General features: G+C 51.3%; 1 protein-coding gene across 1 annotated transcript in view; it reads left to right on the top strand.

Annotated features, from left to right (window-relative positions):
- The first annotated feature begins 2572 nt into the window (after positions 1-2572).
- JPH3 (junctophilin 3) overlaps positions 2573-25149 on the top strand; it is a 647137-nt gene continuing 624560 nt past the window's right edge. The window contains exon 1 of the mRNA XM_086945828.1: positions 2573-4234. Within this exon, the coding sequence (XP_086801954.1) occupies positions 3847-4234 (388 nt within the window). The 5' untranslated portion in view covers positions 2573-3846. The remainder of the gene's footprint in view (positions 4235-25149) is intronic.

Below are 25149 nucleotides of genomic sequence, written 5' to 3'. Positions count from 1 at the left end.
ACCCTCCCTCTCTGTTATGAGTATCCTCAAAAATATCGCTTATTGTACAAAATATTATGTTTTCTCTCACTTAGGGCCCCTGCCAATCCACATTCCTCTCCATTTCCCCTGTCCTATAGGTCTCTCTCATGCACCCTGTTGTATAAAGTATTTAAACATGATATGCTAGCCTGATTGTCGAAAACCCGAAATCTCACCCCCCCTCCAATCTTACTGATCAACCTAAGCCCCTTGGTCCCCCCGCCACCATTGATGTAAAATTCTCCCCCCCCCCCCCCCCCACCCACCCCCTGAAAGACTTGTAGTTCCTGGAGCTGATGCAAGAACTGGGGATTACTGTACCACTTCCGGGAAGTCCACTCGAGGTGTTAACCTGCTTGGCAGCTCCAGGACACCGCCCCGCCCCCATGCCGCTGCCAATGGACGGCTGTGGAAGGAAGGCCGCGACCCTCACTCCCCAAAGTGATTAAGCGTTGAACGGACTTATCGAGAACCGCAGAATCTCACAAGGTATGATGCGCTCTGCACCCCGAAAGAGGCCATCTTTGCGGTTTCAAGAGAAACCAGTGAAAGGCCTGGGAAGTTCCAGGAAAAGCCAGTGTTGCACAGAATAGAGGGAGACTGAATTCTAGAGTAAAGTGTTGGGGGGGGGGGGGTCGGAAGGGACCCCTGGCTAGTGCTGCAAGGGCGAAGGGGGGAGTGCTGAACGGACACCGAAGAACTCCCTGCCCGAGAGACGTGCTCGACCGACCCTAAAAGCCCCCTGCCCTGCGCCACCTGGTGCCTTGCACAGAGACCAGGAGACCCCTCTCTAAACTTTTCATGGTAAAGTGATGCGCTGCTCTCCAAGAACCCTGTGAAAGGGCTACGGGCAGGAAACCCCCAGCAGGGTGCCCTTTCTACTTCCGGGGGGCTCCTTTAGAGCCCCATTTTCAAGGATAAGGTGGTGGCCATTCTCCTGGAAGCCCTCTGAAATGGTTGAAGTGCTGGTCGGTTCCGGGAGAGCCTCATGCACACTTCGGGGAGAGCGCCTTCAGAGCCCCCCAGGAGTGACCGCTTTTCCAGGGTGAAGTGTTGGCCAGAATTTCGCGAAACCCTAAAGGTCTGGAAGCTCCAAGCGGACAGAGAGCACCTATAAAAGCTCTCTGCCTCTGCAGGATGAAACATTTGCCCAGAATCCTGCCGCCCCCTGGCATGGTTGAGGAGCAAGTCAGCTCCTCGAGGGTGCCCTGCTCGGCGCTGTGCGCGCTCCATCAGTGCCACGGTAGAGCACTTTGCCAGGGCGCTAGTGTGCCCCCAAGAGAGCACAGCCAGAGAGGTGAAGTACTGCGCTGTCTAGGGTGAGCACCGTGCAAGGGCTGAAGTTCTGGATAGCTCCAGGGCAGCGCAGTGTAAGAGCTGAAGTGCTGGACAGCTCCAGGGCAGCGCCGTGCAAGAGCTGAAGTGCTGGACAGCTCCAGAGCAGCGCCGTGCAAGGGCTGAAGTGCTGGACAGCTCCAGGGCAGCGCAGTGCAGGGCTGAAGTGCTGGACAGCTCCAGGGCTGTACCGTGGGAGGGCCGAAGTGCTGGACAGCTCTAGTGCTGCACCGTGAAAGGGCTAAAGTGCTGGATAGCTCCACGGCAGCACCGTGAACTGAACGAAGTGTTGGACAGCCCCAGGAGAGCCTCGTCCACGGGAAGAAGTGCTGGACAGCCTCTGGAGAGCCCGGTGAACAGGACAAAGTGCTAGAAAAACCCGGGAAAGTGCCGTGAAAGGACTGAAGTGCTGGACAGCCTCTATCTTGAGAGCTCCATGAAAAGGACGAAGTGCTGGAAAGCGCTGGGAGGGTCCGTGAAAGGGCTGAAGTCCTGGAAAGCTCCAGGCAGCACCGTGAACAGAACGAAGTGCTGGACAGCCCCAGGAGAGCCCGGTCCACAGGACGAAAGGGTGGTCAGCATCGGGGGAGTAATGTTAAAACAAAGGCTGACGTGTTGGGAAGCCTGAGAGAATTCCGTGAACAGGACGAAGTGCTTTTCAGGTCAGGAAATACCACCCTGAGCGCCAAGAGAACCACTTCGCAGGCCCAGCAGGGCTCCCTGGGAGTGCGCAACTGTTGTAAGCCCCTTGCCTGGGCAAAGTCCCAGACAGCTCCGGAAGAGTCCGTGAAAGGTCTGTGGTGCTGGACAGCTCCCGGAGTGCCCTCTGTAAGCGTGAAGTGCCGGTCAGCAACAGAAGTGCCCAATAAAAGGTCTGAAGCGCTGCCCTGCCAGCGGAAAGCCCTAGGAGCTCATATGAAAGGGCTTCGAAGACGGAAAGACCACAGACACCCGTCCGCCTGGTAAAGGACCAGACTGCCCGGAATAGCCCGGTGAAAGTGCTGAAGGGCCGGACAGCTCCGCTGGTCTGTGTCCTGCAGCGGGACCTGCTCTGCTGTTATGGTAGATAAGGTGTGTGAGAGAGGAAGGAACGGGAGTGGGGGAGGAGGGAGGGAAAAGGAGGGGAGAGAGCGAGGGAGGAGGGAGCAGGGGCGGGGGGAGTGAGGGAGGAGGAGGGGAGACACACACGGAGGCAGGGAAGAGAGAGAGAGACTGCATTGCTGATGCAGGAGCCCAGGGTATCGCGTCTCCCCCAGCCCCAGCATGCAGGGGCAGAGCGGCTCAGCCCGGGGCCCGGCAGGCTGTGTGCGCAGGGGGCCCGTCTGATCTGAGGGTCGCCTCCGTGACCCGCCCCGTCCCAGGCGATTGCTCGAGGAGGAGCCGTGATATTGCACCAAAATCTGTGTCGCTCTCTCGCCCACCTTTGGAAGAAGATCTGCCCGGTCCGGGTGGCCTGCCTCCCTCTGTGGATGACCGGCCTGCTCCCGGAGGGCCATCCTCGCCTCCACCCTCCCTCCCACCCCCCGTGGAGCAGCAGCAGCCCCCCCGCCTGATCCCTGTGGATGAGGCGCCCCTCTTTTTGAAAGATCCGCCAACCCCCCCGCGACCCCGCTTGGAGGAACTGCTACCCTCAGGAAGACCACCTTCGTACCCACCCCTGGAGGGGGATAAAGGGCCTGCTACACCCCCACTCCCACCTACCTTTGGAACAGCTACTGCCCCCAGCACTTTGGAATAACGGCCCATCCCCTGACGGCCTTTTGCCCACTCTCCTCGGAGACTCTGACGCCCCCTTTGGGTGGGCGGTGGCCTCACTTGAGGGTTCTGCACACGTGCTTGGGCAAACTACTGACCGCCCCTGGAGAACCTGCTTTTCTACCCTAGGAGTGCAATTCTCTCTCCCCCCCATCCCCCTACCCCTGGGGGACCTGCTTTTCTACCCTAGGAGTGCAATTATCTCCACCCCGCCCCTTGGAGGACCCCATTTCTTCCCCCTATATGATTTGCTGCCCCCAATTTCATGGATCTGCTCCCCACCTGAAAGGAGCCTGCTTCCGCACATTAAAGGATATGTTGCCCCCCTAGTGGGTTTGCAATCTTCGCGGTTCTTCCTGCCCCCCCCCCAACAGGATATACACCATATACTTGTATTATTGGAAAGATCTACCCGCCTTGCAGAATCTCCCTTTTTCTGCCCCCGACAAGCTATCCTGCAGACAGCACTGCTCTGCCTGGAAGGTCTGTTCTATCTGCCCCAGTCGCCCCCAGAGGATCGACCCCCTGACTTTTCCCCCACCCAGACGTGCTCTCTGCTACCTTCCTGCACCCCGGCCCGTGCAGCTCCGGTCAGCAGCCTCATGATGGAGATGGCATCGCTCTGAGCCCCGCACCTTGTTATTTCGCAGAAGCATCCCCCCCCCTTCTCTCGGTGCCTTAGCCCGGCCCGCTCCGTTTTGCTGATTTGCGGGATTTTCAGACGGAATTACATGCATGTCCAGTGGGGGCAGGTTTAATTTTGATGATGGAGGCTCGTACTGCGGGGGTTGGGCGGACGGCAAGGCCCACGGGCACGGGGTGTGCACCGGCCCCCGCGGCCAGGGCGAGTACGCGGGCTCCTGGGCGCACGGCTTCGAGACGCTGGGCGTCTACACCTGGCCCAGCGGCTCGTCCTACGCGGGCACGTGGGCGCAGGGCCGGCGCCAGGGCCTGGGACTGGAGACCAAGGGCCGCTGGGCCTACCGGGGCGAGTGGACGCACGGCCTCAAGGGCCGCTACGGCGTGCGAGGCCCGGCCGGCGGCGGCCAGGGGGCCCAGTACGGAGGCACATGGAGCAACGGCCTGCAGGACGGCTACGGCACCGAGACCTACTGCGACGGCGGTGAGTACCTGGCCTAGACCTCCGTGCTGCTGTGCGTGTGGCTGCTGGGGTTATGGGATTGGTGGGAGCAAGTACCGGGCCTGCCCCAGTCACGGTGCATGAGAGTTCAGGGCACAGAGGCAAGCTCGAGTGTGCTTAGAAGCAGGCCTCACTATGCCTATGTGTGTTTGTGTACAAGAACACAGCGCCTGGAAGCCGACCCTTTGAGTACCAGCCCACAGGCTCGACCGTGTGTGCGTGTTTGTGACAGTTGGCAGGGTATGCCCAGACTTGGGTCCCTTGCTCACTTTGCCATTGGATTCAAGCTAGCCTGGCTGATGACGACTGATTAGCCAGAAAACGGTCCCAGGATGCTTGTTTCCGGTCCAGGGAAGGCATGGCTTGGCAGTTCGGGCTGGACTGTTCCCATAAGGCACAGGATCAGACTGATTTGCATATGGTCTGAACTAGGGTGGTGGAGTGAGCTAAAGAATGATGATGGATTAAACCCAGATCAGTTGACTGGGGGTGAGTGCTTGCATTGTTTAACACTCCGTCCATATCCCCTTTGGTTTTGCTGTATTTGTGACAGAGCCCAGGGCTTCCGGCTCCAGGTTTTTGATTACAAGTTCTAGGGGTTGAATACCGAGCTGTGCCATCATAGCCTGCAGGTTCCAGGTTTGGGACCCTATGTTACTTTGTTTATTTTATTGGGGGTTTTGTAATGCACTGACCTAGTTCCAAAGGTCAAAGAAGCGTTGTACATAGCTACAACTAAAGTAGCCGATATACATACATGTTTACAGTCAGGCCTAGTCATAGTAAGTACGTATAAATACATACACTTGAGATCAGAGGCAGTGTGGTACAGGGGGCTGAGGGCAGGGATCAAAGGACACAGTATAGGAAGATGGGGACAATCAGGCCTGGCTACTTTTCTTGAGTTGGCACCAAGGAAGGAGCAAGTCTTAGCTGCAAATGGAGATTGTTCCAGAGTTGAGCTGTGCAGAGTGAAAGAATTGTGTCGGTATTGAGTCAAAGCCTTGAGGCTGTGTGGAGTCAAATCCTTGTGGCTGTTTGGAGTGAAAGCCTTGTGGCTGTGTGGAGTCAAATCCTTGTGGCTGTGTGGAGTCAAATCCTTGTGGCTTTGTGGAGTCAATGCCTTGTGGCTGTTTGAAATGAAAGCCTTGTTGCTGTTTGGAGTGAAAGCCTTGTGGTTGTTTGGAGTGAAAGCCTTGTGGCTGTATTAAGTCAACGCCTTGTGGGTGTTAGGAATGGAAGCCTTGTGGCTGTATGGAGTCAACGCCTTGTGGGTGTTTGGAGTGAAAGCCTTGTGGCTGTTTGGAGTGAAAGCCTTGTGGCTGTTTGGAGTGAAAGCCTTGTGGCTGTGTGGAGTCAACGCCGTGTGGGTGTTTGGAGTGAAAGCCTTGTGGCGCTGTGGAGTCAACACTTTGTGGCTGTTTGGAGTCAAAGCCTTGTGGCTGTATGGAGTCAACGTGTTGTGGCTGTACGGAGTCAACGCCTTGTGGCTGTTTGGAGTCAATGCCTTGTGGGTGTTTGGAATGAAAGCCTTGTGGCTGTTTGGAGTGAAAGCCTTGTGGCTGTATGGAGTCAACGCCTTGTGGGTGTTTGGAGTGAAAGCCTTGTGGCTGTATGGAGTCAACACCTTGTGGCTGTATGGAGTCAACACCTTGTGGGTGTTTGGAATGAAAGCATTGTGGCTGTTTGGAGTGAAAGCCTTGTGGCTGTTTGGAGTGAAAGCCTTGTGGCTGTATGGAGTCAACACCTTGTGGGTGTTTGGAGTGAAAGCCTTGTGGTGCTGTGGAGTCAATACCTTGTGGCTGTTTGGAGTCAAAGCCTTGTGGCTGTATGGAGTCAACGCGTTGTGGCTGTACGGAGTCAACGCCTTGTGGCTGTTTGGAGTCAATGCCTTGTGGGTGTTTGGAATGAAAGCCTTGTGGCTGTTTGGAGTGAAAGCCTTGTGGATGTATGGAGCCAACGCCTTGTGGGTGTTTGGAGTGAAAGCCTTGTGGCTGTATGGAGTCAACGCCTTGTGGCTGTATGGAGTCAACACCTTGTGGGTGTTTGGAATGAAAGCCTTGTGGCTGTTTGGAGTGAAAACCTTGTGGCTGTTTGGAGTGAAAGCCTTGTGGCTGTATTGAGTCAACACCTTGTGGCTGTTTGGAGTGAAAGCCTTGTGGCTGTATGGAGTCAACACCTTGTGGGTGTTGGGAGTGAAAGCATTGTGTCTGTATGGAGTCAACGCCTTGTGGGTGTTTGGAGTGAAAGCCTTCTGGCTCCATGGAGCAAAAGCCTTGTGGCTGTGTGGAGTCAAAGCCTTGTGGCTGTATGGTGTCAAAGCCTTGTGGCGTGAATGCTTTTTTCAGTATTTTGCTTTTTCCCCCCAATTATTTGGAATTTCCAAAGGCCATGGAGTGTGTTAGTAAGTCTAATATTCATACAACATGTCTGTGAATTGCAGGTTCAGGGGCCAGTTTTTTTAATACAGAGCCAATGGGTGTTATGCAGTGGACAGTGACCTGCCTGCTGGACGCAGAAGGTAGACCTTATTCTACGATAGTGGCAACTTGGACCAGGCCTCTTATTCTGTGAGAGTACCAGGCAAATGGTCCAGTGTGCCAATATTGTGCCCTAGGTCTACAGGGTGTGAGAATAGTGCCCATGTGCCCAGAGGGTATGCACCTACAAGGCATTGATGACAATGTGTGAGTACAGATGCTGACGTTACAATGGCGAAGATGGAACATCTGCAACAATTCCCTGCAAGATGGATTCAGCCTGCACTAGGCATTTACAGCAATGGCGGGGAGTACTGGTTCCCTCTCTCTTGTCTTGTGTGAGTTAGAAGACTTGATGGGATTGTGTTTGGGGCTCAGTGCCCACAGAGTGTGAAGATATGGTCAAGGAACGGCACACAGGTTGCGAGTACAGTACCTGTGGATGTAAATACAAGTCCCTAGGTTCTTAGAGTAAACCATAGCCTCTGGTCCGCTTCTCAGTCACCCTATGAAAGTGGAAGGACTTGTAACGTCACATCTACATTGATGCATTCAAGGGTGTGAGTGAGGTCTCAGTGTGTGGGTGAAAGTTTCAAGTGCCTGTGTTTGTGACCCAAGGGGCTCACATTGGGTGAGTCCTGATGATATATGAAGTGTGAATGCAGAGATCTGGGACCATGGGCCCAGGGTAGGACTGGTCTATAGGGCAATCAGGCAGTTCCCGATAGGCTGGTCTGACAGATCAGTGTGTGGGACAGTGTTTCAACAATTGTGGGCCGGCTTTATGGCCCGGTAGGTCGGTTTTTATTGTTCATTTTCCTGATATTCCCTATGTTTTTGCTATCTGCTTCACTAATTTGGGGTAACTTTTAGTTTGGGTCCTGGACCTATTTTTTACCTGTCAACCCTGCATGGGCCTACGAAACAGTTGAAAGTATTGAGCGAAACCAAGGCTATGTCTGTATCAGACCTCTGCCCAGTGACGGCAAGTATGTACGGAGTATGGTGGGATGGGTGGGACAAAAATAAATAAATAATAAAATAATTACACTTACCTTCCTGGCGTGACGTCCTCCTCGCTTGGGTCTTCTCTAGGTAGGCTCCAACACAGGACCCAGGAAACTGCAACGCGAGACCCAGGAAACTGCTCTAACCAATCCTGGTGCTGTTCTCATGCAGCATGAGCGAAACGCCAGGATTGGAGCAGCCTCGTTCTGCACTCCTGAGGGCACTGGAGCTCTATGCTTTCTAAGCCAGCTATCCTAGACAGCTGGGTTAGAGAGGTTTAAAATATGCATGCCTGGCCGGCCAAAGAGACATGCGCACTTTAAACATAAAGTGCCCTGCCCACCCCTGCTCTCTGCTGCTGCCAGCCAGTAGTGGCCCGCTCCTGTCCTGATGCTTGGGACGGGGTTATTGAAAAACAAAATGGTAACAAATTAACTTTATTACCATTTTATTTTTCATCTTAGGGAGCAATTTAGTTAGTGGGGTGACGCTCCTCCGCCTTAACGGAGGAGCAGCTCCTTTGACTCTACCGCTATGAGCAGCCTGTGTCCTCACACACCAACCCTGTAGATCACAACGCCCCTTGATCTCCCAGTCTGCCATTTCATAAGGCATACAGATAGCTGCTACGTCCATCCAGTATGCATACACCGGTTCCACTCTTGTAGAGAGTAGGGTTGTGCAAAACATGCAGGATTTGCATTCGAGAAATTATATGATATTTTGGCAAAACCAGTATTTGGTGCTATATTTCAGCTTAATGCGTCCTCAGATTTATTTTTGGATGGGAGGACGCATTCTTCACTTAAAAAAAGCACATTTGACACAAGCATAGAGACCAAAAGCCCCTCATATTCTGTTGTTTACGCTCTTACCGTGTACTTGCGGTAAAGAGTGAACATCTGCGTAATTACACTACATGGCGTAAAAGCGCAGTTTTGGGAATTTTGCATAAAAAGAGGGATAAGAAATTATCTGTAGGCGCTGTTCCCAGGCACGGGGGGGTTACGTGATTTGCCCAGAATCACAGGATGTTTAGTTGCTGACCAACTCGAACCCAGATCCCAAGCTCCAAAGTCAGCAGCTCTGGCCGTTACACCACATACCGGTATCATGTTTCTTTCTTGCGGCGACTCAGGGCAGGCTGTGCCCAGAAATGCCACATGTCAGCTGACTGTGCTCAAACAGAATCAGGGCGACCTGCCTGTGCTCAGAGTGTGTCTCGGCTGCCTGGCCAGTGTGAGCTTGGCAGAGGGAGGGGAGGAGTCCCCATATGGTAGTTTTCATGTTGGCAGGGTCGGACTGTTCTGTGGGGCAGACAGTGCCCAATAGGCTGGTCTGAGAAACCAGTGCGTGGGCCATTTTTTATTAGAAGTTTGTGGGCCTTTTTATGGCAAAGTGGGCTGGTTATTACTACCGATTTCCCTGTTATTACCACAACATTGCCTACCCATCCAGCATGTCTTTACAAGCTCAACACTGGCTTAGTTTGCAATGTGGCCTATTTTTTTAGCTTTCTGTTTCGCTAATGGGAGCCACTTTTATTTTGGTGCCCAGGCCTATTTTCTGCCCCAATCCGAACCTGCATGTGGACATGCCCTTCTAGCGTGAAAAGAGCTCTGGCTGTGCTCAGAGGGGCTCGGAGGTAGTACCTTCTTGTGTTCGGAGTGAGTTAGCAATATTTAATCTGAGAGACAGACTCAGTGAAACTTGTGCTTAGATGGATTCATGTAAAACTGCTGCGGAAAAACAAAATGCAACACAACAGTATGACAAGCAAGACCTATTTTCTCTCCTGTTCTGTGAAGGAGATTGCAGGGAAGAAAGGGTTTGGGACAGGAGGGATGTATATGCCCCTTGAAAGGAGAGTTCACAGGCTCACTCCTCTTTGTCAGTTTCCCCTTATGGTGTTTGGTGCATTTGCACCACTCCTTCAACCTGGGTGGGAAGTTTCAGAGAGCCGGTCCAACCACCCAGACCAATGTTGGGTAGTGAGCTAGGTGGAACCTGATTGAGCCAGTGAAAATTTCTGTATGGTTATTAAGTTCACGCCGCAGCCCTCTGGGGCAATTCACTGACTATTAACAATTTACATCTTGTAAGAGAATTGGACCATTGACAATTTTCCTCCTGCAATAGGATTGCACTATTGAGAACTTACATCTTGTAAACAAGAAGGGAGGCTATTCAATTCACCCTACTCCTCCCTGCAAAACTGTCTTGGGCTGGGTGTTTTGTAGGGCTGTTTCACTTTGTGGTCTCTCCTGGACTGGGTCTTTGAAGCATTTTGTGGGTGTATAGTGTTTTTGTTGGTGTCTTTTAGTTTTTTACGTAGGGCAAGTGCTCACACACTGTTCTCCTAACAGACTCAGTTGATTGTTGTATTGTGCTGTGTATGGTAATTTTGCACAACACATGGCGTCTACCATAAGGGCACTTTACGACAGATGCAGCATAATTGACTATGTACTATCTCCTCTGCTATTACTGTATTATTGGTAAATCAAATTTTTAAGATGTATACCGCATTTGTTGTAACATAAATAGTTGTGATTGGTATATTGTTATGATTTTAACTAATTTAAACAATAAAGAATCATTCATACCATAAGGGCTACTTCAGAGCCTTGGTCTAGTACGCCAAATATGGTTGATGCCAAAATGGCAACATTAGAGGCCTGAGAAACGAGAAAAACACAGATCAAGTGGACCAAATGTTGGTCTAAAAAGTAACATCTTGAGTTTTTTCCTGAAACTGTGGCCATTCTTCTCTTCATGCAGACTGGGAGGTTGTTCCATCCTTGCATTCCTAAAGATGGCATCGGTCTCCTCTGCATACATTTTTGGAGGGTCAGCGTCTGATGTTGGAACCTTATCTCGGGCTAGGAGGGCCAATCCATTTAAACCTTAAAGTAGCTGTTCAGCAGCTGGAAGACATTCCCGTTGAACTAAACAATGTTAGCCTGAAATTGATCCCAGAGTGCCAGTTTTGAAACCCCTGCTGTTATTTAATGTCCCTGCACAAACCGCTTTCCAGTTATTAGGATCAGATGCTGACTTCGACAAGCGGGAACCTAGGATGTGCTTGAAGATAGCGAGCGATGGCTTTAAAGTTGGCACACTGAGCCAGCTCAGCTGTTTCTGTCTGATAATTGAGATGTCAATCACAGTAGATGATCAGGCTATATTAGAACTGTGTAGAAAGTGGGGAAATCCCCAGCATTTAGGACCACCTGATTGGGGATAGATTTGGGGCCAGGTGTATGACCCCTTTTACCGGTTTGCAAATGGGAAATCGGCCTATTTGTGACTGCTAAAAAGTGTGGGGGAAAGTACAAACCCTATTTTGCGAGTCGGTAACCAATTAGTGACTCGCAAAATAGAGTTTGCAAGTTGCTATTAGGAAGGGGTGTGCCAAGGGGGTACCTGCCTAATAGCGAGTCACACTTGTATATACAATTGGTTTGTGACTTAAATTGCAGTCGCAAAACACAGTTTACCACCTACTTCAAGTAGGTGGTAAGCCACTCGCAAACTGGAAGGGGTCCCCTTTGTGAATGGTTACGAAGATATTTTTTTAAGAGCAGGCAGTGGCCCCACGGACCGCTGCCTACTCTAAAAAAATGAAACAGAAACATTTTATTTTTATTTTTTAAATGCATCCCATTTTTCTTTAAGGAAAACAGGCTGAATTTAATAAAACACGCTTTATTGAAAAAGGAGTCACAGACATGGTGGTCTACTGACCCCAGCAGGCCACCATCCCTGAGAGCTGGCCATTCCCAATAGGTCATTAATTGCGACCTTCCTCATGAATATTGATGAGGCAGGTCATTTGTGATCCCATTAGGATTCGCAAACAGTGTCTGAGACACTGTTGTACATTCCATTTTGCGAGTTGCTAATTGTGAGTCGCAAAATGTCACAATTAGCTACTCGCAAAAAGGAATGGTCGTACATGTGGCCCTAGGAGTATAACACTCAATCATAGCACTGTAGGTTTCACTTCATTTAAGGCAAGCCAACCCATGCATACAGACATAGATATCCATACCATATTAGAGAAGGGGATTGTGAGCCATGGGGGGACTCCCAAATAATAGGTTAACCCCTCTAGCCAAATGTGTATCCACATTCAGTAGCGACGCCCCCATTTTCAAAGTGGAGGTGATCCACTTTGCAACCTTCCTGGTAATCTTACAAACTCTGTTCAGTAGGTCAACCAACACATGGTGGTGTCAACATATCACAGTCAGCCAATGGGTCTCATAAGGTAAAGATTGTTGGTTTCCCTCTGTTACAGACTCACAAGAGTTTGTCCCTCATATCCATGAGCATAATCTTTGCACCATTATCAGTAACGGATAATACGAGAAAATTGCGGACGAAGTGTCGTCGGGCACAAATATTGTGTCCTAAGTATTGTTTTTGAAAACGTATGCCTCATTATTTATAGAAATATTTATAGAGTTATTAATAGAAATTCTACACCTACTGTGGTGATATTTTTGTAAATGATATGTAGAAAACAATCTTTATGTCAGACAATATTTTTGTCAATGGTATTCTGACATATAGCTACCAGGACAATTGACTGATTGACAAATATCAAGCAGGTGGGAGTAATTTTCTCTAGGTGTGCAGGCAACAGTGCCCACTCACGGATGCACACAGGCTGCAGAACCAGGGCTCACACATCATCAACGTCCTGCTGCTAGGTACATGAACATGTATGTATATGAAAAGGGGCAACCAAATAATCCTGGTACCTGGTTAATCTAGGAATAAAGCAAAACAGTGGTACCTAAAGGGGGAAGTGTGAGTCTTTACTTCCGTGGAGGGAGTAATTTTGACCATCAAGTGATTGGTTCAATTTCTCAATTGGACAGCTGTATTTTAATTTCTTAACAAATAGAAAAAAATCAATGAAGCTTATACTTAAATCAATTTATAAGTAAGAAGGTGTTCCCAAACGGCGCAACAACACAGTTCAAGTGAAAATAAGTGAATGTAAAGTGCGTTGGTGCTATACAATCTATGTACATACAATAGTCACTGATCCAGGGTGAATAAGTGGTTTGTACACACTCTAACAAAGAGTGAAATGCTTCAGAATCAAAATAAAAACTGTACACTATTATTGTGTCAAGTCAACGTTTCGACCCTAAGCATACAATTTAGACATGGTCATCATCAGGATGTAGGTTTGGGAAGCACCTGCCCAATGCTTAGGATGGATGTGGAGATATTTTCGGAGTGCTATTGATGCATGGCATGCATCAGAGGGAAACTCATACATGGGACTGCTCGAGAGTTGCTGGGGTAGGAGCCCAATCTATGTAGTGTGGTCCTCAATTAAAGCATGCATGCCACTGTGGAGGATTCCTGCTTGGAGCCAAGTGGTGGGCAGTAAATGGACCTCTGTGGTAGGTGTCTTACACAATGATCGCTAGGCTGCAAAGTAGATTGTTTTGAACCCGCCGCACAGAAATCAGACATGTGTAATGGTGTGCTTTCGATTCATTCAAAACGAGTAAGAATGGGACAGCAGCAGCTCTTCCTCAATTGTGGAGGAGCCTTGCCCCACTGGCTCAAAACCAGCAGCTGAAAAATAAAACAATATTTTATTATTGTTTTCTTTTTCAACCGCTGGCTGAGCCAGCGTGGGCAAGAAGGGGCAGGGCCAGGGAATAAGAGGGGGGAGGAGTGGTAAATGAGCATGTCTAAGTGTGCATGTCAGTTTGGCCAGCCAAACTGACATGCACACATAGGTTTCTCCAACCTAGCTGTATTCCACAGCCGGTTGGAGAAACAGCACAGAATCCCTGTGCCTGAGCGAACATTAATCCAGCCTGCTCAGACCAATCCCCATGCTGCTCTCATGCTTGAGTGTAGCATGGGGATTGGATGGGGAGTCCGTGATGCTGTCTAAGGGACTGCTGGGACCAGGAACAGAAGAGCGCAAGGTGGATGGTAGCACCAGGTGCGTCTTTTAAATTAATTTTTACTCCCTCGCTGCGCATTCCCTGAGCCCCCTGTGCTCCCCCGGCCCACTCCACCCGCCTCACCACTCCTTATCTGTGTCGCCCGCCTCTGGAATGGGACAGGCTCCTTGACCAAGGGTAAACTCACACACTCACTGTCTGCTCCTATGGACACAGACAGGTTGCAGGACCAAAGCTTGACCCTCAAATGCTGCCTGCTTCTAGGGACGGGCTGCAGTCCCAGCACACTCACCACCAGCGCACCTTTGTGTCAGTGCTGAAATACTGTGAGCATCTAGTGCCAGGCACTTACTTCACTGGTCTCAGTGCCTCAGAGGGAGGGCCACATCTCAGTCTTCTGTTGAACCCTATAGACCAGGGGTCTCCAAACCGGTCCTGGAGGGTCGGATCCATGCCAGATTTTTAAAATAACTACATGTATCTCAATGGGGATATCCAACAAATCTGGCATGGATCCGGCCCTCCAGGACCGGTTCGGAGACCCCTGCTATAGACAGACACAAGAGCAGAAGTCAGTCTCACAGTCTACTTGCCCTTAGGGATGCCAGATCTTCCTCCTCACACCCAACCTGGGCTTGAGACTGGCCTTAGCAGGTTAAGGGCTCTAGTACCATACCTGTCCCTATAAAAATGGACATGCTGCAGTCCCACCAGAGGCCCAGCAGCCCTACGACCATTCTCAGGTCCAGCCTGAGCTTAATGATCTGCAGCCTGCAGAACAGGGCCTCACCTTTGGCACTCTGCCCCTCGTAGGAGTCTACGAGTTTCTAAACTTTGTGAGCAGGTGATGCTTGGATCAGAAGGGAGGTGTTCCATGGGTGGACCATGGGTGCACCCATGGGTGTTGGTCCAGTCACAGATTAGCTAAAGCCATTAAACCTGGGAATGCGCCACAATGCTTCGTCTCCCTGAACCGGGAATAACGAGGAGTAATATCTTTATTGCTCCTTGTTATTTACTCTCTCTATGTGTGCTTCATCATGCATCACACGTAGAAAGAGGAAAATGCCCTTTAAGAATTGTTTTTGTGCAGGAGAGTAATCCTTACTGCACAAAAACGACCCTGCATGTAATACAAGCCCGAGCCCCCTTGCACCATGGTTAGAGTCTCAGCTACTACGGGCATGCATAGGTCGAACAACGCCAGTATCCATGTGTGTCAGTTCCGATACACAGTCTGCTGTCCCAGCTACTAGGGACGCACATAGATTGCATGGCTTCAGGAGTCATGTGTGCCAGTCCTAAAAATGCCTCAGTCCCAGCTACAAGGAACGTGTGCAAACTGCATGTCTACTGTAACCATGTGTGCCAGTCCTCATGCACAGGCTGCAGTCCCAGCTACAATGAACACATACATGCTGCATGTCTCCTGTAGAAAGGTGTGTCAGTCCTCATGAACAGTCTGCAGTCCCAGCTACAAGGAACACATACATGCTGCATGTCTCCTGTAGCCAGGTGTGTCAGTCCTCGTGCACAGGCTGCAGTCCCAGCTCCAAGGAACACATACAAGCTACATGTCTACTGTAGCCATGTGTGTAGATCCTCATGCACAGGCTCATTCCCAGCTACAAGGAACACATACCTGCTGCATGTCTCCTGCAGCCATGTGTGTCAATCCTCATGCACATGCTGCAGTCCCAGCTACTACAGGTTGCAGGGCTTCAGTAGTCATGTGTGTCAATCCTTACATGCTGCAGTTCCCGCTGCAAAGAACGCACACATACTGCATGTCTCCTGTAGCCATGTGTGTCAATCCTCATGCACATGCTGCAGTCCCAGCTACTACAGGTTGCAGGGCTTCAGTAGTCATGTGTGTCAATCCTTACATGCTGCAGTTCCCGCTGCAAAGAACGCACACATACTGCATGTCTCCTGTAGCCATGTGTGTCAATCCTCATGCACATGCTGCAGTCCCAGCTACTACAGGTTGCAGGGCTTCAGTAGTCATGTGTGTCAATCCTTACATGCTGCAGTTCCCGCTGCAAAGAACGCACACATACTGCATGTCTCCTGTAGCCATGTGTGTCAATCCTCATGCACATGCTGCAGTCCCAGCTACTACAGGTTGCAGGGCTTCAGTAGTCATGTGTGTCAATCATTACATGCTGCAGTTCCCGCTGCAAAGAACGCACACATACTGCATGTCTCCTGTTGCCATGTGTGTCAGTCCTCGCACACAGGCTGCTACTAGAGACATGCAATCTGTATTCACTCCTTCTAGGGACACGCACAACATACAGGGCTTCAGTATCCAGTGTGTCAGTCCTCACACACAATATACAGGGCTGCGGTGTGCAGGTGTGTCAGTCCTCACACACAGGTTGCTACTGGGGACACGCAGTGTGTATTCATACCATCTAGGCACACGTGCAACCTACAGGGCTGTGGTATTCAGGTGTGCTAGTCCTCAGATACAGGCTGCTGCTAGGGACACACAGTCTGCATTCACACCTTCAAGGGACACACACAACATACAGGGCTCCAGTATTCAGGAGTGTCAGTCCTCACACACAATGTACAGGGCTGCGGTATCCAGGTGTGTCAGTCCTCAGGGTCGAATTGGTAACGCAGGCACTCAGGCAACGCCCGCTGGGTCGGTGTCCAGTTCCAGCTGTGAGCTGCATTTTTTGGCAGCCTGGGGAGCGATTTGGGTGGTATCGGCATTGTTCGGATACCACCAGCGGCCCAGTGGGTGTCTGAGTGGCCTTTCTGGAGGCAGATGGGGGTCCATTGCCTCCCTTTTATTGAAGGGCAGAGGTGCCACTCCCTTTCTCTTGCTGGGCCGGCCCATTAATATATGCATACTGATCGGGGGCAGGGGGCCTGAGCAGAAGTGGCCTCACTTGTTTTCAAGTGTATTTCACCAGCTAAACCAATCTGTGTGCTATTTTACAATCTCCCCCTTTTTTATAAACTTTAGCCGAAGCAGTGCTTTGCGAAAGGCAATATGAAAATGTGGGCCACTTTTTTTTTGGCGTGCCTGGGCCGATTTTTAATCAAGGTGTGTCCCTCACACAAAATATATAGGGCTTCAGTACCCAGGTGTGTCAGTCCTCCCACACAATACACAAGGCTGCGGTATCCAGGTGTGTGAGTCCTCACACACAATATATAGGGCTGCGGTATCCAGGTGCGTCAGTCCTCACACACAATATACAGGGCTCCGGCATCCAGGTGCGTCAGTCCCCACACAAAATATACAGGGTAGCGGTATCCAGGTGTGTCAGTCCCTACACACAATATACAGGGCTGCGGTATCCAGGTGTGTGAGTCCTTACACACAATATACAGGGCTGCGGTATCCAGGTGTGTGAGTCCTTACACACAATATACAGGGCTCGGGCATCCAGGTGTGTCAGTCCCCACACAAAATATACAGGGTAGCGGTATCCAGGTGTGTCAGTCCCCACACACAATATACAGGGCTGCGGTATCCAGGTGTGTGAGTCCTTACACACAATATACAGGGCTGCGGTATCCAGGTGTGTGAGTCCTTACACACAATATACAGGGCTCCGGCATCCAGGTGCGTCAGTCCCCACACAAAATATACAGGGCAGCGGTATCCAGGTGTGTCAGTCCCCACACACACTATACAGGGCTGCGGTATCCAGGTGTGTGAGTCCTTACACACAATATACAGGGCTGCGGTATCCAGGTGTGTCAGTCCTCCCACACAATATACAGGGCTGCGGTATCCAGGTGTGTCAGTCCTCACACACAATATACAGGGCTGAGGTATCCAGGCGTGTCAGTCCTCACATACAATATACAGGGCTGCAGAATCCAGGTGTGTCAGTCCTCACACACAATCTACAAGGCTACGGTATCCAGGTGTGTCCAGGTGCGTCAGTCCTCACACACAACATAGAGGGCTGCGGTATCCAGGTGTGTCAGTCCTCACACACATGCTGCTGCTAGAGATACGCAGTAGCATTCACTCCTTCTAGGGACAAGCACAGGCCGCTGCGGTCTCCAGGTGCATCAGTCCCCACACACAGGCTGCTGCATTCATTCCTTCTTGGGACACGTACAGGCTGGAGGCCTGCGGTATCCAGGTGCGTCAGTCCTCACACACAAAATACAGGGCTCCAGTATCCAGGCGTGTCTAGTTCTCACACACAATATCCAGGGCTGCAGTATCCAGGTGTGTCAGTCCTCACACACAAAATACAGGGCTGCGGTATCCAGGTGTGTGAGTCCTCCCACACAATATACAAGGCTGCGGTATCCAGGTGTGTGAGTCCTCACACACAATATACAGGGCAGCGGTATCCAGGTGTGTCAGTCCTCACACACAATATACAGGGCTCCGGCATCCAGGTGTGTCAGTCCTCACACACAAAATACAGGGCTGCGGTATCCAGGTGTGTGAGACCTCCCACACAATATGCAAGGCTGCGGTATCCAGGTGTGTGAGTCCTCACACACAATATACAGGGCAGCGGTATCCAGGTGTGTCAGTCCTCACACACAATATACAGGGCTCCGGCATCCAGGCGTGTCAGTCCTCACACATAATATATCATGGCTCCGGTATCCAGGTGTGTGAGTCCTTACACACAATGTACAGGGCTGCGGTATCCAGGTGTGTCAGTCCTCCCACACAATATACAGGGCTGCGGTATCCAGGTGTGTCAGTCCTCACACACAATATACAGGGCTGAGGTATCCAGGCGTGTCAGTCCTCACATACAATATACAGGGCTGCAGAATCCAGGTGTGTCAGTCCTCACACACAATCTACAAGGCTACGGTATCCAGGTGTGTCCAGGTGTGTCAGTCCTCACACACAACATACAGGGCTGCGGTATCCAGGTGTGTCAGTCCTCACACACATGCTGCTGCTAGAGATACGCAGTAGCATTCACTCCTTCTAGGGACAAGCACAGGCCGCTGCGGTATCCAGGTGCATCAGTCCCCACACACAGGCTGCTGCATTCATTCCTTCTTGGGACAAGTACAGGCTGGAGGCCTGCGGTATCCAGGTGCGTCAGTCTTCACACACAAAATACAGGGCTCCGGTATCCAGGCGTGTCAGTCGTCACATACAATATACAGGGCTCCAGTATCCAGGCGTGTCTAGTTCTCACACACAATATCCAGGGCTGCAGTATCCAGGTGCGTCAGTCCTCACACACAAAATACAGGGCTGCGGTATCCAGGTGTGTGAGTCCTCCCACACAATATACAAGGCTGCGGTATCCAGGTGTGTGAGACCTCACACACAATATACAGGGCAGCGGTATCCAGGTGTGTTAGTCCTCACACACAATATACAGGGCTCCGGCATCCAGGCGTGTCAGTCCTCACACACAATATACAGGGCTGCAGTATCCAGGTGCGTCAGTCCCCACACACAATATACAGGGCAGCGGTATCCAGGTGTGTGAGTCCTCACACACAATATACAGGGCTCCGGTATCCAGGTGCGTCAGTCCTCACACACAATATACAGGGCTGCGGTATCCAGGTGTATGAGTCCTTACACACAATATACAGGGCTGCGGTTTCCAGGTGCGTCAGTCCTCACACACAATATACATGGCTCCGGTATCCAGGTGCGTCAGTCCTTACACACAATATACATGGCTCCGGTATCCAGGTGCCTCAGTCCTTACACACAATATACAGGGCTGCGGTATCCAGGTGCATCAGTCCTCACACACAATATACAAGGCTGCGTTATCCAGGTGTGTCAGTCCTCACACACAATATACATGGCTCCGGTATCCAGGTGCGTCAGTCCATACACACAATATACAGGGCTGCGGTGTCCAGGTGCGTCAGTCATCACACACAATTTACATGGCTGCGTTATCCAGGTGCGTCAGTCCTCAAACACAATATACATGGCTCCGGTATCCAGGTGCGTCAGTCCTTACTCACAATATACATGGCTCCGGTATCCAGGTGCCTCAGTCCTCACACACAATATACATGGCTCCGGTATCCAGGTGCGTCAGTCCTTACACATATTATACAGGGCTGCGGTATCCAGGTGCATCAGTCCTCACACACAATATACATGGCTCCGGTATCCAGGAGCGTCAGTCCTTACACACTATATACATGGCTCCGGTATCCAGGCGCATCAGTCCTCACACAGAATATACAGGGCTGCGTTATCCAGGTGCGTCAGTCCTCACACACAATATACATGGCTCTGGTATCCAGGTGCATCAGTCCTTACACACAATATACAGGGCTCCGGTACCCAGGTGCGTCAGTCCTTACACACAATATACAGGGCTGCGGTATCCAGGTGTGTCAGTCCCCACACACAGGCTGCTGCTAGAGACAAGCAGTAGCCTTCACTCCTTCTAGGGACACGCACAGGCCGCTGCGGTGTCCAGGTGCGTCAGTCCCCACACACACGCTGCTGCATTCACTCCTTCTTGGGACACGCACAGGCTGGAGGCCTGCGGTATCCAGGTGCGTCAGTCCTTACACACAGTATACAGGGCTGCGGTATCCAGGTGTGTCAGTCCTTACACACAATATACAGGGCTGCAGTATCCAGGTGCATCAGTCCTCACACACAATATATCATGGCTCCGGTATCCAGGTGCGTCAGTCCTTACACACAATATACAGGGCTGCGGTATCCAGGTGCGTCAGTCCTCACACACAATATACATGGCTCCGGTATCCAGGTACGTCAGTCCTTACACACAAAATACATGGCTCCGGTATCCAGGTGCCTCAGTCCTTACACACAATATACAGGGCTGCGGTATCCAGGTGCATCAGTCCTCACACACAATATACATGGCTCCGGTATCCAGGTGCGTCAGTCCTTACACACAATATACAGGGCTGCAGTATCCAGGTGCGTCAGTCCTCACACACAATATACATGGCTCCGGTATCCAGATGTGTCAGTCCTTACGCACTATATACATGGCTCCGGTATCCAGGTGCCTCAGTCCTTACACACAATATACAGGGCTGCGGTATCCAGGTGCGTCAGTCCTTACACACAATATACAGGGCTCCGGTATCCAGGTGCGTCAGTCCTTACACACAATATATAGGGCTGCGGTATCCAGGTGTGTCAGTCCCCACAAACAGGCTGCTGCTAGAGACACGCAGTAGCATTCATGCCTTCTAGGGACACGCACAGGCTGCTGCGGTGTCCAGGTGCGTCAGTCCCCACACACACACTGCTGCATTCACTCCTTCTTCGGACACGCACAGGCTGGAGGCCTGCGGTATCCAGGTGCGTCAGTCCTCGCACACAAAATACAGGGCTCCGGTATCCAGGCGTGTCAGTCGTCACATACAATATACAAGGCTCCAGTATCCAGTCATGTCAGTTCTCACACACAATATACAGGGCTCCGGTACCCAGGTGCGTCAGTCCTTACACACAATATACAGGGCTGCGGTATCCAGGTGTGTCAGTCCCCACACACAGGCTGCTGCTAGAGACAAGCAGTAGCCTTCACTCCTTCTAGGGACACGCACAGGCCGCTGCGGTGTCCAGGTGCGTCAGTCCCCACACACACGCTGCTGCATTCACTCCTTCTTGGGACACGCACAGGCTGGAGGCCTGCGGTATCCAGGTGCGTCAGTCCTTACACACAGTATACAGGGCTGCGGTATCCAGGTGTGTCAGTCCTTACACACAATATACAGGGCTGCAGTATCCAGGTGCATCAGTCCTCACACACAATATATCATGGCTCCGGTATCCAGGTGCGTCAGTCCTTACACACAATATACAGGGCTGCGGTATCCAGGTGCGTCAGTCCTCACACACAATATACATGGCTCCGGTATCCAGGTACGTCAGTCCTTACACACAAAATACATGGCTCCGGTATCCAGGTGCCTCAGTCCTTACACACAATATACAGGGCTGCGGTATCCAGGTGCATCAGTCCTCACACACAATATACATGGCTCCGGTATCCAGGTGCGTCAGTCCTTACACACAATATACAGGGCTGCAGTATCCAGGTGCGTCAGTCCTCACACACAATATACATGGCTCCGGTATCCAGATGTGTCAGTCCTTACGCACTATATACATGGCTCCGGTATCCAGGTGCCTCAGTCCTTACACACAATATACAGGGCTGCGGTATCCAGGTGCGTCAGTCCTTACACACAGTATACAGGGCTCCAGTATCCAGGTGAGTCAGTCCTTACACACAATATACAGGGCTCCGGTATCCAGGTGCGTCAGTCCTTACACACAATATATAGGGCTGCGGTATCCAGGTGTGTCAGTCCCCACAAACAGGCTGCTGCTAGAGACACGCAGTAGCATTAATGCCTTCTAGGGACACGCACAGGCTGCTGCGGTGTCCAGGTGCGTCAGTCCCCACACACACACTGCTGCATTCACTCCTTCTTCGGACACGCACAGGCTGGAGGCCTTCGGTATCCAGGTGCGTCAGTCCTCGCACACAAAATACAGGGCTCCGGTACCCAGGCGTGTCAGTCGTCACATACAATATACAAGGCTCCAGTATCCAGTCATGTCAGTTCTCACACACAATATGCAGGGCTGCGGTATCCAGGTGTGTCAGTTCTTTCACACAATATACAGGGCTGCGGTATCCAGGTGCGTCAGTCCTCACACACAATATACAGGGCTACGGTATCCAGGTGCATCAGTCCTCACACACAATATACAGGGTTGCGGTATCCAGGTAAGTCAGTCCTCACACACAATATACATGGCTCCGGTATCCAAATGCATCAGTCCTTACGCACAATATACAGGGCTACGGTATCCAGGTGCGTCAGTCCTTACACACAATATGCAGGGCTGCGGTATCCAAGGGCGTCAGTCCTCAGACACAATATACAGGGCTGCGGTATCCAGGTGTGTCAGTCCTCAGACACAATATACAGGGCTGCGGTATCCAGGTCCGTCAGTCCTCACACACAATATATAGGGCTGAGGTATACAGGTGCGTCTGTCCTCACACACAATATACATGGCTCCGGTATCCTGATGCATCAGTCCTTACACACCATATACAGGGCTGCGGTATCCAGGTGTGTCAGTCCTCAGACACAATATATTGGGCTGCAGTATCCAGGTGTGTCAGTCCTCACACACAATATATAGGGCTGCAGTATCCAGGTGCGTCAGTCCTCACACACAATATACATGGCTCCGGTATCCAGGTATGTCAGTCCTCCCACACAATATACAGGGCTGCGGTGTCCAGGTGCATCAGTCCTCCCACACAATATACAGGGCTGCGGTGTCCAGGTGCGTCAGTCCTTACACACAGTATACAGGGCTGCGGTATCCAGGTGCGTCAGTCCTCACATACAATATACATGGCTCCGGTATCCAGGTGAGTCAGTCCTTACACACAATATACAGGGCTCCGGTTTCCAGGTGCATCAGTCCTTACACACAATATACAGGGATGCGGTATCCAGGTGTGTCAGTCCCCGCAAACAGGCTGCTGCTAGAGACACACAGTAGCATTCAAGCCTTCTAGGGACACGCACAGGCCACTGCGGTGTCCAGGTACGTCAGTCCCCACACACACGCTGCTGCATTCACTCCTTCTTGGGACACGCACAGGCTGGAGGCCTGCGGTATCCTGGTGCGTCAGTCCTCGCACACAAAATACAGGGCTCCGGTATCCAGGCATGTCAGTCGTCACATACAATATACAAGACTCCAGTATCCAGTCGTGTCAGTTCTCACACACAATATACAGGGCTGTGGTATCCAGGTGCCTCATTCCTCACACACAATATACATGGCTGCGGTATCCAGGTGTGTGAGTCGTTACACACAATATGCAGGGCTGCGGTATCCAGGTGCGTCAGTCCTTACACACAATATACAGGGCTGCGGAATCCAGGTGCGTCAGTCCTCACACACAATATACAGGGCTGCGGAATCCAGGTGCGTCAGTTCTCTCACACAATATACAGGGCTGCGGTATCCAGGTGCGTCAGTCCTCACACACAATATACAGGGCTACGGTATCCAGGTGCATCAGTCCTCACACACAATATACAGGGTTGCGGTATCCAGGTGAGTCAGTCCTCACACACAATATACATGGCTCCGGTATCCAAATGCATCAGTCCTTACACACAATATACAGGGCTACGGTATCCAGGTGCGTCAGTCCTTACACACAATATACAGGGCTGCGGAATCCAGGTGCGTCAGTCCTCACACACAATATACAGGGCTGCGGAATCCAGGTGCGTCAGTTCTCTCACACAATATACAGGGCTGCGGTATCCAGGTGCGTCAGTCCTCACACACAATATACAGGGCTACGGTATCCAGGTGCATCAGTCCTCACACACAATATACAGGGTTGCGGTATCCAGGTGAGTCAGTCCTCACACACAATATACATGGCTCCGGTATCCAAATGCATCAGTCCTTACACACAATATACAGGGCTACGGTATCCAGGTGCGTCAGTCCTTACACACAATATACAGGGCTGCGGTATCCAAGGGCGTCAGTCCTCACACACAATATACAGGGCTGCGGAATCCAGGTGCGTCAGTTCTCTCACACAATATACAGGGCTGCGGTATCCAGGTGCGTCAGTCCTCACACACAATATACAGGGCTACGGTATCCAGGTGCATCAGTCCTCACACACAATATACAGGGTTGCGGTATCCAGGTGAGTCAGTCCTCACACACAATATACATGGCTCCGGTATCCAAATGCATCAGTCCTTACACACAATATACAGGGCTACGGTATCCAGGTGCGTCGGTCCTTACACACAATATACAGGGCTGCGGTATCCAAGGGCGTCAGTCCTCAGACACAATATACAGGGCTGCGGTATCCAGGTGTGTCAGTCCTCAGACACAATATACAGGGCTGCGGTATCCAGGCCCGTCAGTCCTCACACACAATATACAGGGCTGCGGTATCCAGGTCCGTCAGTCCTCACACACAATATACAAGGCTGCGGTATCCAGGTGCATCAGTCCTTACACACAATATACAGGGCTGCGGTATCCAAGGGCGTCAGTCCTCAGACACAATATACAGGGCTGCGGTATCCAGGTCCGTCAGTCCTCACACACAATATATAGGGCTGAGGTATACAGGTGCGTCTGTCCTCACACACAATATACATGGCTCCGGTATCCAGATGCATCAGTCTTCAGACACAATATACAGGGCTGCGGTGTCCAGGTGCGTCAGTCCTTACACACAATATACAGGGCTGCGGTTTCCAAGGGCGTCAGTCCTCAGACACAATATACAGGGCTGCGGTATCCAGGTGTGTCAGTCCTCAGACACAATCTACAGGGCTGCAGTATCCAGGTGTGTCAGTCCTCACACACAATATACAGGGCTGCAGTATCCAGGTGTGTCAGTCCTCAGACACAATCTACAGGGCTGCAGTATCCAGGTGTGTCAGTCCTCACACA

The sequence above is a fragment of the Lissotriton vulgaris genome, chromosome 12 (genome assembly GCF_964263255.1).
Source record: "Lissotriton vulgaris chromosome 12, aLisVul1.2, whole genome shotgun sequence".
NCBI classification, from domain to species: Eukaryota; Metazoa; Chordata; class Amphibia; order Caudata; family Salamandridae; genus Lissotriton; species Lissotriton vulgaris.
This window is presented reverse-complemented; position numbering and strand designations above follow the sequence as displayed.